General features: G+C 43.3%; 1 protein-coding gene across 1 annotated transcript in view; it reads left to right on the forward strand.

Annotated features, from left to right (window-relative positions):
* mims2 (mitochondrial inner membrane scaffold 2) overlaps nucleotides 1-16,681 on the forward strand; it is a 58,759-nt gene that overhangs the window by 36,404 nt on the left and 5,674 nt on the right. Inside the window, exon 2 of the mRNA XM_080205021.1 lies at nucleotides 8,459-8,640. Coding sequence (XP_080061147.1) covers nucleotides 8,459-8,640 — 182 coding nt within the window. The remainder of the gene's footprint in view (nucleotides 1-8,458; nucleotides 8,641-16,681) is intronic.

The raw sequence follows: 16,681 nt of genomic DNA on the forward strand, positions 1-16,681 counted from the left end.
AAAATGTGCACCAACAGCCCAACTCCACTTGGGTGTATTTGTGATGCACACTTGAGTACTTTCTAATGCTATTTGTTTATGGAATAAATCTATGTTCTTCCATCACTTCGGGTCGGCATGTTTCTGAATGAATTACTCTTCATCCATTATGTTAACCCAGTTTAATAAGAAATGGTTCAGCGTATCACTTATCTCCCTGGAGTTTCATCTGACCTGACTGACGTACACTCCCAGATCTATTCATTAAACTTGTGGCTCATATTTTTAAAAATATTGGCAGGCAGTTGAATTGCCTGCTTTATTTGTATTCCTGTGCTTCGGGAGCATGCCTGCTCCAAAGGGCCGCCTTCAGACTGATTACAGGCAGGGCAGTTTGTTTCCAACAGAGCCTGTATTGCTGGGAGCCAAGACAGTGATTGATGTGGGATATACCAACAAATGACCTGATGGTAATGGCATTGTTAGTCATGAGTGTCTTTGAGAGATTACAACTGTCTAGCTTTCAGTGGTATATTTTCTCTATAAAAACATGTATTGATGGAGTAAAACCTGCCCCCTTTTGACCCTGCCTTGCTGCTTCTGCGCTTTGTTGCCTTGCTCAAAAAAAAATTGAAGTGCTTTGAGTATTTTATTATTTAGAAGCTGCTATGTAAATGTATGTTGATCAGAAAGGTCATTTTTATTATGTTGTAAAAAAAGTGAAAGAGCTTCTGGACTTTCGAACGCTTTTCTTTATGATGTTGTGAGATTTGTTTTCCCCTGTTGCAGGAGTTTGTTATTACTTTGATCATAGTGGTAGGGGAATGTTTTAATTATGTGCGCATTTTCCCACCAGCTGTTTTATAGTTTGTGTTGAAACCTTCTGATTATGTCTTCAGTTCTCTCTGCCTGAAGGCAGATCTGACCCACAATGCTGTGATCTCTACCATGGGGAAGTGGCGGGGGGGGCAGGGGGCAGCAAGGTGACAGGCTCTGAATCTGCCCCAAATGCAACAGGGACCAAGCCCTGTGCTGTTGGTATCAATCTCACCAGCCAACCGGCTCCCCAAGGAGTCAGCTGTTGTGGTAGCCAGCACCTAAAGTTAGTTTGTTTTTATTTATTAGTCACAAAGTAGGCTTACATTAACACTGCAATGAAGTTGCTGTGAAAATCTCTGTCGCCACACTTCAGGTACACTGAGGGAGAACGTGCACATTGATGTCTGGAGCTATAGATAGTTATGGTAGAGGCTCCTATTTTCTTCAGAAATCTCTGCTCGTGAAAGGATTTTCAGGTTGATACTGAACTTGTATGGCTACTTTGAGTGCACCTCTTCCTTGATGGCCACATCCTGGAGGGGGATTTGAACCTGGTGCTACTGTCTCTGAGACAGTAATGCTACCAACTGTGCCACAAGACCCCTCTCAAGACTCTCAAGATTTACTTAGAATTAGAAGAACAAAACAATTGCCAAAAATGGGTGATTTCAGCAACTTAAAAAAATGAAAATGAGTCCTGCCCCTCCTGAGGGTGATCTTTTGATTTGATTTATTATTGTCACACGTTACTATACAGGGAAAAATATTGTTTCTTGTGCACTATACAGACAAAACATAGAGAAGGAAAGGAGAAAGTTCAGAATGTCATGTTACAGTCATAACTAGGGTATGGAAAAGATCAACTTAATGAGGTACGTCCATTCAATAGTCAGGAAAGAAGCTACTCCTGAGTCGGTTGGTACGTAACCTCAGACTTTTGTATCTTTTCCTGACAGAAGAAGATGGAAGAGAGTATGTCTGGTGTGCATAGTATCTTGATTTATGCTGGCTACTTTTTATAGAATCCTACAATGCAGAAGGAGGCTATTCGGCCCATCAAGTCTGCACTGACCACAAACCCACCCAGGCCCTAGTCCCCCTGACACTAAGGGGCAATTTAGCCTGGTCAGTCCACCTAATCCCTACATCTTTGGCCTGTGGGAGGAAATGGAAGCACCCGGAGGAAACCCACGTAGAAAAGGAAAAAACAGACAGTGACCCAAGCCAGGAATTGAACCCAGGTCCCTAGAGCTGTGCGGCAATAGCGCTAACCACTATGCCACCGTGCCATTCTTTTCTGAGACAACAGGAAGCGTAGACCAAGTGGATGGATGGGAGGCTGGTTTGCATGATAGACTGAACTTTGTTCACGATCCTCTGTGGTTTCTTGCAGCCTTGGACAGAGCAGGAGGCATACCAAGCTGTGATACAACCAGAAAGAATGCTTTCTATGGTGCATCTGTAAAAATTGGCGAGAGTCATAGTGAATATGATGTAAATTTCCTTAGTCTCCTGAGAAAGTAGATGCGTTGTGGGTTTTCTGAACTATAGCATCGGATGAGATTGTTCATGTAGGATATCTTTTGAGTTCTATATGTACTGGCTTTAATGGGGTAAGTTTCAACTCCCTTAATCAATGAATAAGTAATCCCTCCCTCGATTTGCCCCATTCCACCAAAACAAACAAAAGTATTTTGTCTGACGGTTATTAGCATGTTTGTTACCTAGTTTACTATCTGGAGATAGGCTGTGAAGGTTTCATGCACTCTTGGTCAGTCCATACCCATAAGTGAAAATGACAGGTCAGAACCTCAGGCAAGTCTAGAAGAATCAGCTAGCTTGATACTTTCTGATTTTTGTTTTCTACTCTCTCTCCCTCTGTCTCTCTGTCTCTGTCTCTCTGTCTCTGTCTCTGTCTCTGTCTCTGTCTCTGTCTCTGTCTCTGTCTCTGTCTCTCTGTCTCTCTGTCTCTCTGTCTCTCTGTGTCTCTGTCTCTCTGTCTCTCTGTCTCTCTGTCTCTCTGTCTCTCTGTCTCTCTCTCTGTCTCTCTGTCTCTCTGTCTCTGTCTCTCTGTCTCTGTCTCTCTGTCTCTGTCTCTCTGTCTCTGTCTCTCTGTCTCTGTCTCTCTGTCTCTGTCTCTCTCTCTGTCTCTCTCTCTGTCTCTCTCTCTGTCTCTCGATGCAGACTGACATACTGCTGGTTTCCAACATTGTTGTTTTTGTTGCTGATGCTCCCTTGTGTTTGCGCTGGTTTTTAGTCAAGCGGCAGACTAGACTAATGTAGTTTGTTGTGGTGATCAATTTTAAGATTTCATTCTTAATGCTAGGCCAGCATTTATTCCCCATCCCTAGATGCCCTTGAGAAGCTAGAAGTCTCCTTGAACCACTACAGTCTGAAAAACAACAACAAAGAACAACCCAGCACGGGAAACAGGCCCTTCGGCCCAACGAGCCCTCGCTGCCATCTTAACAAAGCATTTTCCTACACCTACCTTGCCCCATGTGTATGTGAATGGTACCCCTATTGTAACCAGATTCAGGGGAGAATAGTGTAGGGACAATTTGGTACACCAATCAGCCTAAAAGCACATCTTTGGGGTGTGGGAGGAAACCGGAGCACCCGGAGGAAACCCACGCAACCCCAGGGAGAATGCACAAACTCCCACAGACACTGGCCCAAATCCATGTATCTGCACAGCTCGCAGTGATGGACACCACAACAGCTCAGTGACTATCTGCTGGTCCAGTTTTAAGCTCACACAATGACGTGAAGTACTAGGCCACTCTCGAAACATCCAAGAGCAGCCCACGCACGACCCACCGTGTGCGTGCCCTTCGTTTGACAACAAGGTGGACCGACACACCTGTGGATTAAAAGAGACAAAACATTAACATGTAGTGTTACATTTCCAGTATTGTCCCGAGGCTCTGACCCTTTTTAAAACCACTTCCTATAACCATCCATCCCTGTTTCACTCATGTGCCTATCTAAGTAAAACTAAGTCCAGCGTCCACCACCTTACTTGGTAGCGCATTCCATACCCCCACGACCCTCTGTGAAAAACCTCCCTCTAGTATCCAAATTGTACTCTCCCCCCCCCCCCCCCCCCCCACCCTTAGCTCGTGACCCCTCGTGATATTTGTCTGCAATCTAGGAAAAAGCCTGCCACTGTTGACTCTATCTATACCTTTCATTATTTTATACACCTCTATCAGATCCCCCCTTAATCTCCCTCTTTCTAAGGAGAAGAGCCCCAGTTTACCCAATCTTTCCTCATAACCCAGTCCTTCCACACCAGGCAGCATCGTGGTAAACCTCCTCTGTACTCTCTCCAGGATCTCCACGTCCTTCCGGTAGTAAGGTGATGCAGTACTCCAAATGCGGCCTAACCAACGTTCTGTACAACTGAAGCGTTAGACGCCAGCTCTTATACTCTATACCACTTCCTATAAAGGCTAGCATTCCATAAGCTTTCTTCGCAACCTTCTCCACCTGGGTTGCCACCTTCAGAGACTGGTGCACTTGCACTCCCAGGTCCCTCCTGCATTTCTGTACTCTTAATCGGTCTACCTTTTATCATGTAACTGCTCCCTGCATTATTCCTTCCAAAATGCATCACCTTGCATTTGTCAGGATTAAATTCCATCTGCCATCTATCTGCCCAATACACCAACCTATCTATATCCTGCTGTGTCACCTGACAATCTTCCTCACTATCTGCCAATCCTGCCATCTTGGTGTCATCTGCAAACTTGCTGATCACACCACGTACGCCCTCTTCCAAGTCGTTTATATATATTATGAAGAGAAGAGGTCCCAGTACTGAGCCCTGCAGCACACCACTGGTGACAGACCTCCAGCTAGAAAAGGACCCTTCCACTACTACTCTCTGTCTCCTGTTGCCTAGCCAGTTTTCAATCCATCTAGATACCTGTCCCTGTATCCCATGTGCCTTAACCTTTTCTACCAGCCTACCGTGAGGGACTTTGTCAAACGCCTTACTGAAATCCATATAGCTGACATCAACGGCTCACCCATCATCACCTGTTTTTGTCACCTCCTCAAAAAATTCTACCAGATTTGTAAGGCAAGACCTCCCCTGAACAAAGCCATGTCGCGTATCCCTAATCAGATCGCAACGCTCCAAATACTTATACATCCTATCCCTAACAATTTTCTCCAACAATTTTCCTACCACTGATGTCAAACTCACTGGCCTATAATTACCAAGGTTATCCCTACTGCCCTTTTTAAACAGCGGTACCACATTAGCTACCCAAGACGTGTTGATTAGGTGTTTTGGCCATGCTAAATTCTCCCTCAGTGTATCCGAACAGGTGCTGGAGTGTGGTGACTGGGGCATTTTCACAGTAACTTCATTGCAATGTTAATGTAACATACTTGTGACTAATAAATAAACTTTAGTTTACTCCCTGACGCATAGGCACAGCCTTGTGCTGTTAGGGAGAAAGTTCCAGGATTTTGACCCAATGACATGAAGGAACAATATATTTCCAAATCAGGATGGTGAGTGATTTGGAGGGGAGTCTCCAAGTTGTTGATATTCCAAATATCTGCTGCTCTTATCCTTCTAGATGGTAGTGGGTCATAGATTTGGAAGGTGGTGCCTGAGAAGACTTGGTGAGTTCCTGCAGTGCATCTTCTAGATGGTACACTTTGCTGCCATTTTTCATCGGTGGTGGAGGGAGTGAATGTTTGTGAAAGGGGTACCAATCAAGCACGCTGCTTTCTCCTGGATGGTGTTGAGCTTCTCGACTGTTGTTGGAGCTGCACTCACCCAGACAAGTGGAGAGTGTTCCATCAAACTCCCAACTTGTGCCTTGTAGATGGTGGACAGACTTCGTGGAGCAGAAAATGAGTTACTTGCTGTGGGCTTCCTAGCCTTTGACCTGCTCTTACAGCCACATTATTTATATGGCTAATCCAGTTCAGTTTCTGGTCAATGGTAACCCCTTAGGTTGTTGACAGCAGGGTCTTCAGCGATGGTAATGCCATGGGGTGATGGTTAGATTTTCTATTGTTAGACATGGTCAACGCCTGGCACTTGTATGGTGTGAATATTACTTGCCACTTGTCAGCCAAAGCCTGAATATTGTCCAGCTCAGCTTCATTTGAGCATCTGAAGAGTTACAGATGACATGGTGACACTGTTGCTTCACAGCGCCAGGGACCCAGTTTGATTCTGGCCTTGGGTGACTATCTGTGTAGAGATTGCACGTTTTTCCCCCCCAATGTGGGTTTCCTTCGGGTGCTCCAGTTTCCTCCCACAGTCCAAAAATGTGCAGGTTAGGTGCATTAGCTATGGTAGGTGCGTGGGGTTATGTGGGGGTAGGTTTATGGAGGAAGTAGAGACAAGTCCTTTTTTGAAAAGAATTCATTCATGGGACATGGTCCTTGCTGGCTGGCCAGCATTTACTGTCCATTCCTAGTTGCCCTTGAGAAGGTGGTGGTGAGCTGCCTTGCTGGGTAATGTGCTCTTTCAGAGAGTCCATGTAGATTCGTGGGAATCTATCATTGTATGGAATGGTGCAGTCGTTGATGAAGCAGCTGAAGGTGGTTGGAACTAGGACAGCTGGGCTAAAATAAATGTGAACACAAAAAATCAAGAAATGAATATCAGAAATACTGGGCAGGTTGAGGGGATTGAGCTATGAGGAGAGGCTGAATAAACTAGGCTTGTACTCGTTAGAGTTTAGAAGAATGAGGGGAGATCTCATTGAGACGTATAAGATGATGAATGGGATGGATAGGATAGAGGTGGAGAGACTCTTCCCGCTCAAAAAAGACAGTAGGACTAGGGGGCACAGCCTCAAGATAAAGGGGAGGCGGTTTAGAACGGAATTGAGGAGGAACTTCTTCACTCAAAGGGTGGTGAATCTCTGGAATTCTCTGCCCGTTGAAGTGGTGGAGGCTGCCTCGCTAAATATTTTTAAGAAGCGGGTTGATGGGTTCTTGATAAGAGAGGGGATTAAAGGTTATGGGGAGAGGGCGGGAAAGTGGAACTGAGCCACAACAGATCAGCCATGATCTTATTGAATGGTGGGGCAGGCTCGAAGGGCTAGATGGCCTACTCCTGCTCCTATTTCTTATGTTCTTATAACATCAAGCAGAAAAAGCAGCTAACAAAATTTTAGAGATGCCCTGACAGCTCCTTCAGAACCGTCACCACTTCCATTTAAAGGTACACACTGACTTGCAATGTGTTTCCAGCATCTTCCATCTTTGCTTCAGATTTCTAGCATCTTTGTTTTGCTCTCTGAAAGCTTTAAGCCCCTTTGGATTAATGACTATATTTGTGCATCTAAGTTATGTGCATAGTCAAATAGGCAGTAACCACGACTGACTGGCAGTTGGAGCTGGAGTGCCACTCTGATCCTCATTATTAAGCTTGAACTCCAACTGCTCCTTTCTCGCCTGACCTTTCAACTCAGGCTTGGCGAGAGCAGTATAGTGTAGCAGGTTCCTGACGTCTCCTGTCCAGGGCAGTCTAGTCAGAGGTAAGGAAGACATGGGTGCTTTGTCACGGCACTAACTTCTGTAAAGCAGGTAATTTTAAAGGTCCAGCTAGCTTGTGAAGCCAGAGAGAGGGTAAGTGGTTAGGATTGGTTGGGGAAGTGGGGGGTGGGGTGGTGGAAGCAGTGTTGGGGTGGTTAGTGAGTGGTCAGGGGTAGTTGAGGCATCTACTCTGCCAAACCCCCTGAGAATCTTGTGCCTCAATAAGGCCGCTTCTCATTCTTCTAAACTCTACAGGGCCAACCTACTTCAACTCTCCTCGTAACCTGGTCAGCAATACTATAGAAGACAATGGAAAACCACTGCCGTATTTTGTCAAGCATTATCAAGGGCAAATCCGATGGAAATCCATAGTTGCCAATGCCCTCATAGGGCATGATACTTGAGGGAGTGCTGCAAGTCTTTCAGATGAGATGTTAAACCGAGGCCCCATTTGCCCTTTCACGTAGACGTAAAGGATCTCGGTCAATATTTCAAGAGGATTGGGAGAGTTATCTCTGGTATTCTGTCCAATATTTATTCCTCAGTCAACATCTCAAAACAGATTATCTCGTCATTATCATTTGTTTCTAGAAATTTGCTACTGTATGTTATAAACGTGACAACCCTTCAAAAAGGATAAATGTCTATAAAATGCTTTGGGATGTCCACTGGTCATGAGAGGTGCTATATAAATGCAATCCTGTTCATTCTTCAAAAGATAAGTTACCTTAAAAAAAAATCCCTACAGTGCTGAAGGAGTCCATTTGGCCTGTTGAGTCTGCACCAACTTTCTGAAGGAGTGTCTCACCCATGCCCACCCCCACTCTGCTCTATCCCTGTAACCTTGTGCATTTAGCCTGACTAATTTGCCCAGCCTGCGCATCTTTGGACTACGGGAGGAAGCCCATTTAGATATGGGGAGAAGGTGCAAACTCCACACAGCCAGTTGCCCAGGGCTGGTATTGAAACAGGTCCCTGGTGTTGAGGTAGCAGTGCTAAGCACTTCACCTCTCTCTTGTCTGCACTTCTTTCTCCTTGAAGCAATATGTGACCACCCTTTGAATACCTACATGTCTTGAAAAACCTTGCTGAATTTTATAAGCTCGGTCCATTAATAACCTTCATCCTTACTATGCCTCCTCAGAGTGCGAGCAGAGATGGAAAAACTGAGAAAGAAGCCAGAAGATTTGACAATAGAGATGGCAAAAAGCTCAGCAAGTCTCAGCAGCTGAAACAAGTCTTCAAAGAATATGGAGCTGTAGGGGTTGTATTTCATACTGGAATATCGCTGACCTCACTTGGAATGTTTTATCTGGCGGTTTCAAGGTGAGTCTGGCAAAGGATATGTTTTAAAAGTGCGATGAGTACTGGAAATACTAGGTGTGATTATAATGTGTTATTGTTTTCCACCTCTTCCCACCCCACCACCAATTGTCTATAAGGCAGTTATGAGTATCGGATACCAAGAAATGTCATTGCTAAAGTAACTACTCTTCACCCATCAGGCTAGCTGTTTAAATCAGTGTCACAGCTGAGTCTGATCTTATGCTCACCTAATATCTAAGTGATAAGAGACAATGGATAGAAGTCTTCTGAATACTATCACATTCCCTAGTTGAGTTTAGCTAACTTGGGTGATATTGTATTGTGAGCTACCGTCTGCATCTGCCTCTGTTTAAAACATGCACACAAAAAGCCAGCTGCCATTGTGCAGTCACCTTCACTGGCAGACAGTCTCAAGCCCGAACTCAGCAGGATATCTTAAGCTGCACTTTTGCAGGGCTGCATCAGTCCATGATTTTGAGTCTCTGAAGTCTGTTACTGTAGGAATATTCAATGGACATCACCATAGCATCTATCAGTAGAAGCACTTTTGTAGGAACAATGGCAAGAACTTCTTTGCATCAGAATCTGTTGTAATTTCAAATAAGCTCATGATCTAGACTGACGTTTCAATGGATCATTGCTATCAGAAGATGTTCTTTATGTGAGAGTTTAACTGAGCCCCCAGTCTGTTCAGGTGCACAGGAATGTTCATATGTCACTATTTGAAGAGGAGGGAGTCCACCAATATTCTGACCAATGTGCTTTCCTGAACAGTAGTTAGCAAGTTATTCAACCAGTTAATAGTGCCTGTGGTACTTTGTGTGTAGGCTAGATGATGGGTGTGCTTTTGGAACACTGACAACACTGACTTCAAAAGTGATTCATTGATTGTGAAGACTCTACAGAAATCTCACTAACAGCACTGTGGGTATATTTCCACCTGTTGGACTACAGCAAGTCAACAAGGCAAATCACCATCACTTTGGATATGGGCACTAAATGCTGACATTGTTAACAATGCCAATATCCCATGAGCAAATTAAGACAAACGTATATAGAATTACATAGCATGCACGACACAGAAAAGCATTTGGCCCATCCCGTCCATGCCAGCATTTATGCTCCACTCGAGCCTCCTCCCATCCTTATGTCTATGATGAAGTGGATTATCATAGACATAAAAAGGCTCAGTATAAATAGAAATACAAGTTCTGTCTTTTCAAAGTAATTAGTGCTCCATCATTGATTTCTCTTCCTAGAACAAGCCAATATGCTGCATGGTTTATAACAGAAAACATTTTAAAAGCTGCAAAAATCTACTCCGTATTGAGAGGGTTAATTGAATATCAGTTCATGGTTAGAAGGAATGCGTACATTTTTAAAGAAAACTTTTTGATTTTTTTTACTCAGAATTGGAATTTTCTTCCTGTTGACTTTTCTCAGTGCTCTTTTTTTCCCCAGAAGGCACCCAAGAATGTTGTGTACATTTTTCAAAGTGGTGCGACAATAATTGTCTCTCTCCCATCCTAGTCAAGATAATGACGCAGTTTTTTTTCTTGTCAAGCTGTGGCAGTGTGGAGTTCTGTTCCTCAGCCTGTTGTGCATCCTGGATCTGACCATCCCACTCTTTTCAAAACAGCTAATTTACCACATTCCTGATTATCGTGCTGGCACCTGCCACTCAAATGTTTTAACATTAATTACTTTATAACTTCATGACTTACTGATTCAGTGTAATTTTTTTTTTAAAAGAACAAAATCCCACACTTCTTGCCAAGCGTATTGAATGGCCACATTTGGACTGGATTTCAAACAATTGCAGAATTCCACTAATTCTTGCATTTAGTAGGAAATCTAATTTTAATCACGTGAAGGGAGGATTTATATTCTGTCAAGTGGTAATTTTTTGCTCCTTGTTAGTTTCTAGACAATAATGAGATTTTAAATGGCATCCAAGTGGCAAAAACAATTTGTTTGGGGTACTTTTGTCTATTTGTAAGTAAAATAGTCTGTTCAGTACAAGTTCTTTTTACCCTTCTGTTCTACACACCTTCCCTGTGTTTTTTTTAAATTTTTACTTCATGCTTACAGTAACAACGCCAGTGCTTAGAGTGGATCGGGCAGATTCAGATCCATTCCTTGCTTGTTCCAAGAAGTAAATTCAAATTCCAATTGTATCCAATTCATGGTTCCCACAAGAGATTGACAAGATCAGTCATTGCACCCCATCTTGAGCTTGATCCGATGCTTGATCTTAGTCCCATTTGGCAATCTGCCTTCAGGCCTTAATTGGTTGTTCACATATACATAGCTATCAGTCTCCAAAGTTAGGGTTGGACATACTTTACTCTGACCAGATGCCCCTTGTGGCATGGAGCTCCCACATCCTGTGCCATTACCGTCCAGTGTGTGGTGGACAAGCCTGGGTGAATTGCTGCAGAACATCTTGTATCTGCTATACACGCAGCTGCCACTCTACCAGAGATGGAGGGAGTGAATGTATATGATACAGTTTCAAATAAGTGGCTGCTTTGTCCTGGATGGTGTTGAGCATTTTGTGTTGGAGCTGCACTGATTAAGACAAGTGGAGAGTATTCCATCACACTCCAGACTTGTGCCTTGTAGATAGTGGACAGGCTTTGGTGAGTCAGGAGGTGAGTTAGTCCTCTGCGGAATTCCCAGCCTCTGACCTGTTCTTGTATATTGTTATGGCTGGTCCAGCTCAATTTCTGGTCAATTGTAACTTCCAAGCTAATGGGAGATTTAATGATTGTAACGCTGTTGAATCACATGAACATACGAACTCGGAGCAGATTAGGCGTCTTGCCCAGCGGCCACCTTCACCATTCAATAAAATCATGGCTGATCTGATTGTAACTTCAACCCCTCTTTCCTGCCTACCCCCAATAACTTTAACCTCCACCCCACCCTTGTTAATCAAGAATCTAACTAGCTCTACCTTTAAATATGTTCAATGTTCTGCTTCTAATGTGTTTTGAGAAAGAGTTCCAGAGAGTCACGACCCTCAGAAAAAAATTTCTCCTGTCTGTCTTAAATGAGCGACCCTTAATTTTTAAACAGTGACCCCACAGTACTAGATTCTCCGATAAGAGGAAGTGTTCTCTCCACATCCACCCTATCAAGACCTTTCAGGATCTTAAAGGTTTCAGTTAAGTTGCCTCTTATTCTTCTAGATTCTAGTGGATACAAACCTAACTTGTCCAACCTTTCTTCAACAGTCAACCTGTCAATTCATGATATTAGTCCAGCGAAACGTCTTTGAACTGCTAATACATTTACACCTTTCCTTAAATAAGGAGACCAATACTGCTCACACTACTCCAGATGTGGTCTCACCAATGCCCCTTACACCTGAAACATAACATCCCTATTTTCTATTCGACTCCCCTCAGAATAAGCAATAACATTAAATTAGCTTCACCAATTACTTGCTGTGTCTGTATCCTAGCCTTCTGATTTATCACTAATCAGTGACAGAGATGGTCATTGTGTGACACTTGTGTTGCATATGTTGTTTGAGACTTATCATTCCAAGCCTTGCTCTATATGGACTGCTTCAGTACGTGAGGAGTTGCAAATGAATCATAGAAACCCTACAGTGCAGAAGATGACCAATCGGCTCATCGAGTCTGTACCGACAACAATCCCATCTCAGGCCCTATCCCCACAACCCCACACATTTTACCCCACTAGTCTGTCTAATTTACACATCCCAGCATATTATGGGCAATTTAGCATGGCCAATCTACATAACTCACACATCTTTGGACTGTGGGAGGAAACTGGAGCACCCGGAGGAACCCCATGCAGACATGAAAAGAACGTAGAAACTCCACACTGAGACTGGAATTGAACCCAGGTCCCTGGAGCTGGATGTTATTGAACATTATGCAATCATCAGGGAACATCCCCACTTCTGACCTTGTGATAGAAGAAAGATTTGTTGCTTGAGCAACCAAAGATGGTTGGGCCTGGAAAACCTCTGCAGTTTTATCATGGGGAAAATGATTGGCCTACTACCACCACAAGCAATTTCCTTTGTGCAACAAGAGAGATTTCCCCCTGATTCCCATTGACTTCAATTTTACTAGGGCTCTGCAATGCCACGCTGTCAAATGCTGCCTTGATGCCAAGTCTCTCACCTCACCATCAACCTTTTAAGGCTAGAGGAGGTGATTGAAACCAAAAGGGAAATCACCCTATGGGAACCACCACAAAGGGAGTTTCTGTTTAGTAGTCCTGTTTATTTCTTTGCCACATTTTCCACTGTTTCAGCAAAACCACATTCAGAATTTGCCACAGTGAGGAACCCAGGATCAATTTGTTCCATTTACGACTGCATTCCTACCTGGAACCATTTTAATTCTGCTTTTTGCTAGTTAAAGGTGAACACTGAGCTGCATTGAGCTGAGAAGTGAGTCATATACATTGCTGTAAAAATCTCCCTGCTTGCTTTTGAATGAAGCTTTGTCAGGGTGAATTGCCCTTCACCCTAGCGCTTATTCACCACCCCCTGACCCCAACCCACCCTATCCTCTCAAGTTGCTTTGTGCCTGACTGGACTTTCCAAATCCTAGGGCTGATATAAAGAACAAAGTACAGTACAGGAAACAGGCCCTCTGAGCCTGTGCTGCTCATTGGTCCAACTAGACCATTCGTTTGTATCCCTCCATTCCCAGGCTGTTCATGTGACTATCCAGGTAATTCTTAAATGATGCCAGCGTGCCTGCCTCCATCACCCTTCTTGGCAGTGCATTCCAGGCCCCCACCACCCTCCGCGTAAAAAAAAACATCCCTCTGATATCAGACTTATACCTTGCCCCTCTCACCTTGAGCCTGTGACCCCTCGTGATCGTCACCTCCGACCTGGAAAAAAGCTTCCCACTATTCACCCTATCTATATCCTTGATAATTTTATACACCTCTATTAGGTCTCCCCTCATTCTCTGTTTTTCTAGGGAGAACAACCTCAGTCTACCCAATCTCTCCTCAAAGCTAAGACCCTCCATACCAGGCAACATCCTGGTAAACCTTCTCTGCACTCTCTCTAAAGCCTCCACGTCCTTCTAGTAGTGCGGCGACCAGAATTCCTGGAGGCTAATGATGCACTTCAGTTTCTTAGGCGCCCAGTGGTTGGGGAAGGCCTGAAGAGTACCGGGCTCCCTCTCCAAGGCCACTCAGCCACGAACATAGCCACTGTGGAGGCATATATACAAGCAGCTGCCAAATATTGCATGAACTGGGAACCATTTCTAAAATTGAGAAGCCTGGGTAAGGGGCCAAGGCTGATGCACAAGTCGTCACCAAGATTGAAAGCAGTAATAAAATTCCAATATCATTTTATCAGCACATTGCGGCAATGGAGTAATTTTAACTTTATTAAAAAAAAGGTCAAGGACTAATTTGTTTCTTACACTCGAAACAAAAAAGAAGAAAATTTGGAAGGTGTAAAATGGACTGCTAATTTGCTGTGACCTTCCAAATAATTACTCCCAGTGGAAGTTGAGTAGTAATCATGGCTGTAATCATATTGCATTACATTTTGCATGGTAGTGTGTAGCCAAATCATAGAATATAGCAAGAGGCCCAGTACATCTGTGCCAGCTTTTTGAAAGAGCTATCCAGTTAAAGACATAACTGCTCAAGGTACAAAAACTTGGGAGTATTTCATAAGGTGACAGAACAGTTAGTACTGCTGCCTCACAACACCAGGGACCCAAGTTCAATTCCAACCTCACTTGACTGCCTCTGTGGAGTTTGCACGTTCTCCTTGTGTCTGAGTGTGCTTCCTACAGGTGCTCCGGTTTCCCCCCCAGAGTCCAAAGATGTGCAGACTAGGTAGATTGGCTGTATTGAATTCCCCCTTAGTAGCTTGGAGATTAGCAGGGTAAATATGTGGGGTTACTGGGATGGGGCCAGGATGGGATTGTCTGGGTGCCAGCCTACTGGGCTGCATGACATTTTTCTGTATTGTATGGATTCTGTGAAGTGATGTTGATTATCCCCACTTCTGCAGAATATTATTGTATCATAAAAATAAATGGTCTGCTTAATTTGGGTTTGGTGTCATTCTCGTTTGTTTCTTTCTCTGGCCAATTGTCGTCTCTCCTTTTTTCAACTGGATATATTTTATTTTCATTCTTTTTATTCTCTCTCAAATTAGGCTAACAAAATATTCTAATCTTAAAAAAAAGCCTGAAACAGTTGGAATCTCACTTGAGAGAGCCACTGGATAGTCTGGGCAAGAAATGGTAAATAGTGCATTGATAAATAACGTTCTGCCAAAGTTGGACCAGAACAATATTGCAGGTGTAGTGTAAAATGAGCACTGTTATACATTTGACATGTTTAACCTGGAATTGTTCAGTGCTGACACTGGGTGGCTAAAATGAGAAAATGTTTGATTATTTCTTATCTTGCAAAAAAAACTTATGAAAATAAATAATACAGGCACACACACTATAACACTCAATCACTTAATCAGAAGTGACAAGAAATTAAGCAGCGAATACACTGCAAGTAATTACTGAAATGAGCCGCTTCACTGATTAAGCAATTTATATGTTCTAGACTAGTCACAGATCTCTTGTAATATTTACTCTTTTTAAACCTTTTAATAAAAACAGAACAAAGTTTCTTGGTTTTTTGCATTTAGAATGTGTTGCTGCCTGTTATCTAGTCATGTATATTAAACTAATTTTTTACATTTAATTTTGTCAAAATTCATAAGTCAAATTGTGACTAATTCAAAATCAGTCACAAGTAAGGCTTACTTTAAAACTACAATGAAGTTACTGCGAAATTCCCCTAGTCGCCATATTCTGGCATCTATTTGAGTAAATGCACTTTAACCAGTACGCCTTTCAGACTGTGTGAGGAAACTGAAGCACCTAGAGAAAATCCATGCAAGACACAGGGAGAACATGCAAACTCCACACAGACAGTAACCCAAATTGAGGATGGAACCCAAGTTCTGGTGCTGTGAGGCTGCAGTACTAATCACTGTGTATTTCATAGATCCAAATGTTTTTGTGGCTTGAAAATAAGATAGTTTGTCTTGCAAGCATTCATTATAATTAATGAATGATTAGATCAAAATTGGTATTTTTAGACCAAAAAAAGCTATTTAATTCTATTTTCTCTACTTCCTTGAAAGGATCCAAGTTCACTTCAGGCTATTATGGGGTATAGGAGCAGGACTGGGCTCTTTGGCCTTACAAGGATTTCCACTGCATATGAGGAGTGTTTTGAAGCAGAGAGATGTCAAAGGCCCATGAAAGCAGTGTTGTCAGCAGGATTATGTGTCACATAAATAAGTATTTGGTAGGCAAGGGAATTAAGGGTTATGGGGAGAAAGTGGGAAAGTGGAACTGAGCCACTTCAGATCAGCCATGATCTTATTGAATGGCGGGGCAGGCTCGAAGGGCTAGATGGCCTACTCCTGCTCCTACTTCTTATGTTCTTCAGTGGCTATAAAAGGTCTCATGGCACTATTGAAAGACAAGCAGGAATTCGGGCACTTCTGGTGCCTTGGACAATATCATAAAAAGAAATCATAGAAATCCTACAGTGCAGAAAGATGCCATTTGACCCACTGAGTCAAAACCAACTATAATCCCATCCAGGCCCTAACCCCATATACTGACATATTTACTTGCTGTGCATCTCAGGACACTAATTTTAGCACAGCCAATCAACCTAACCCACACATCTTTTGGACTGTGGGAGGAAACCAGAACACCCAGATGAAATCCATGCAGAAACGAGGAGAATGTGCCAACTCCATACAGACAGTGACCCAAGCCGGGAATCGAACCCAAGTCCCTGGAACTGTGAAGCAACAGTGCTAACCACTGTGCTACCATGCTGCCCAATACTTATCCCTTAACCAATATCATTGAAAGAGATTATCTCCCATATTTCATTGCTATTGGTGAGAGTGTGTCATATGTAAACTAGCTCCTGACTCCATTTAAAAAGGAGGCAGCATGGTCGCAAGCACTGCTGCCTCAGTGCCAGG

This window comes from Carcharhinus amblyrhynchos, chromosome 16 (genome assembly GCF_965287045.1).
Source record: "Carcharhinus amblyrhynchos chromosome 16, sCarAmb.v2.hapA, whole genome shotgun sequence".
Classification (NCBI taxonomy): Eukaryota; Metazoa; Chordata; class Chondrichthyes; order Carcharhiniformes; family Carcharhinidae; genus Carcharhinus; species Carcharhinus amblyrhynchos.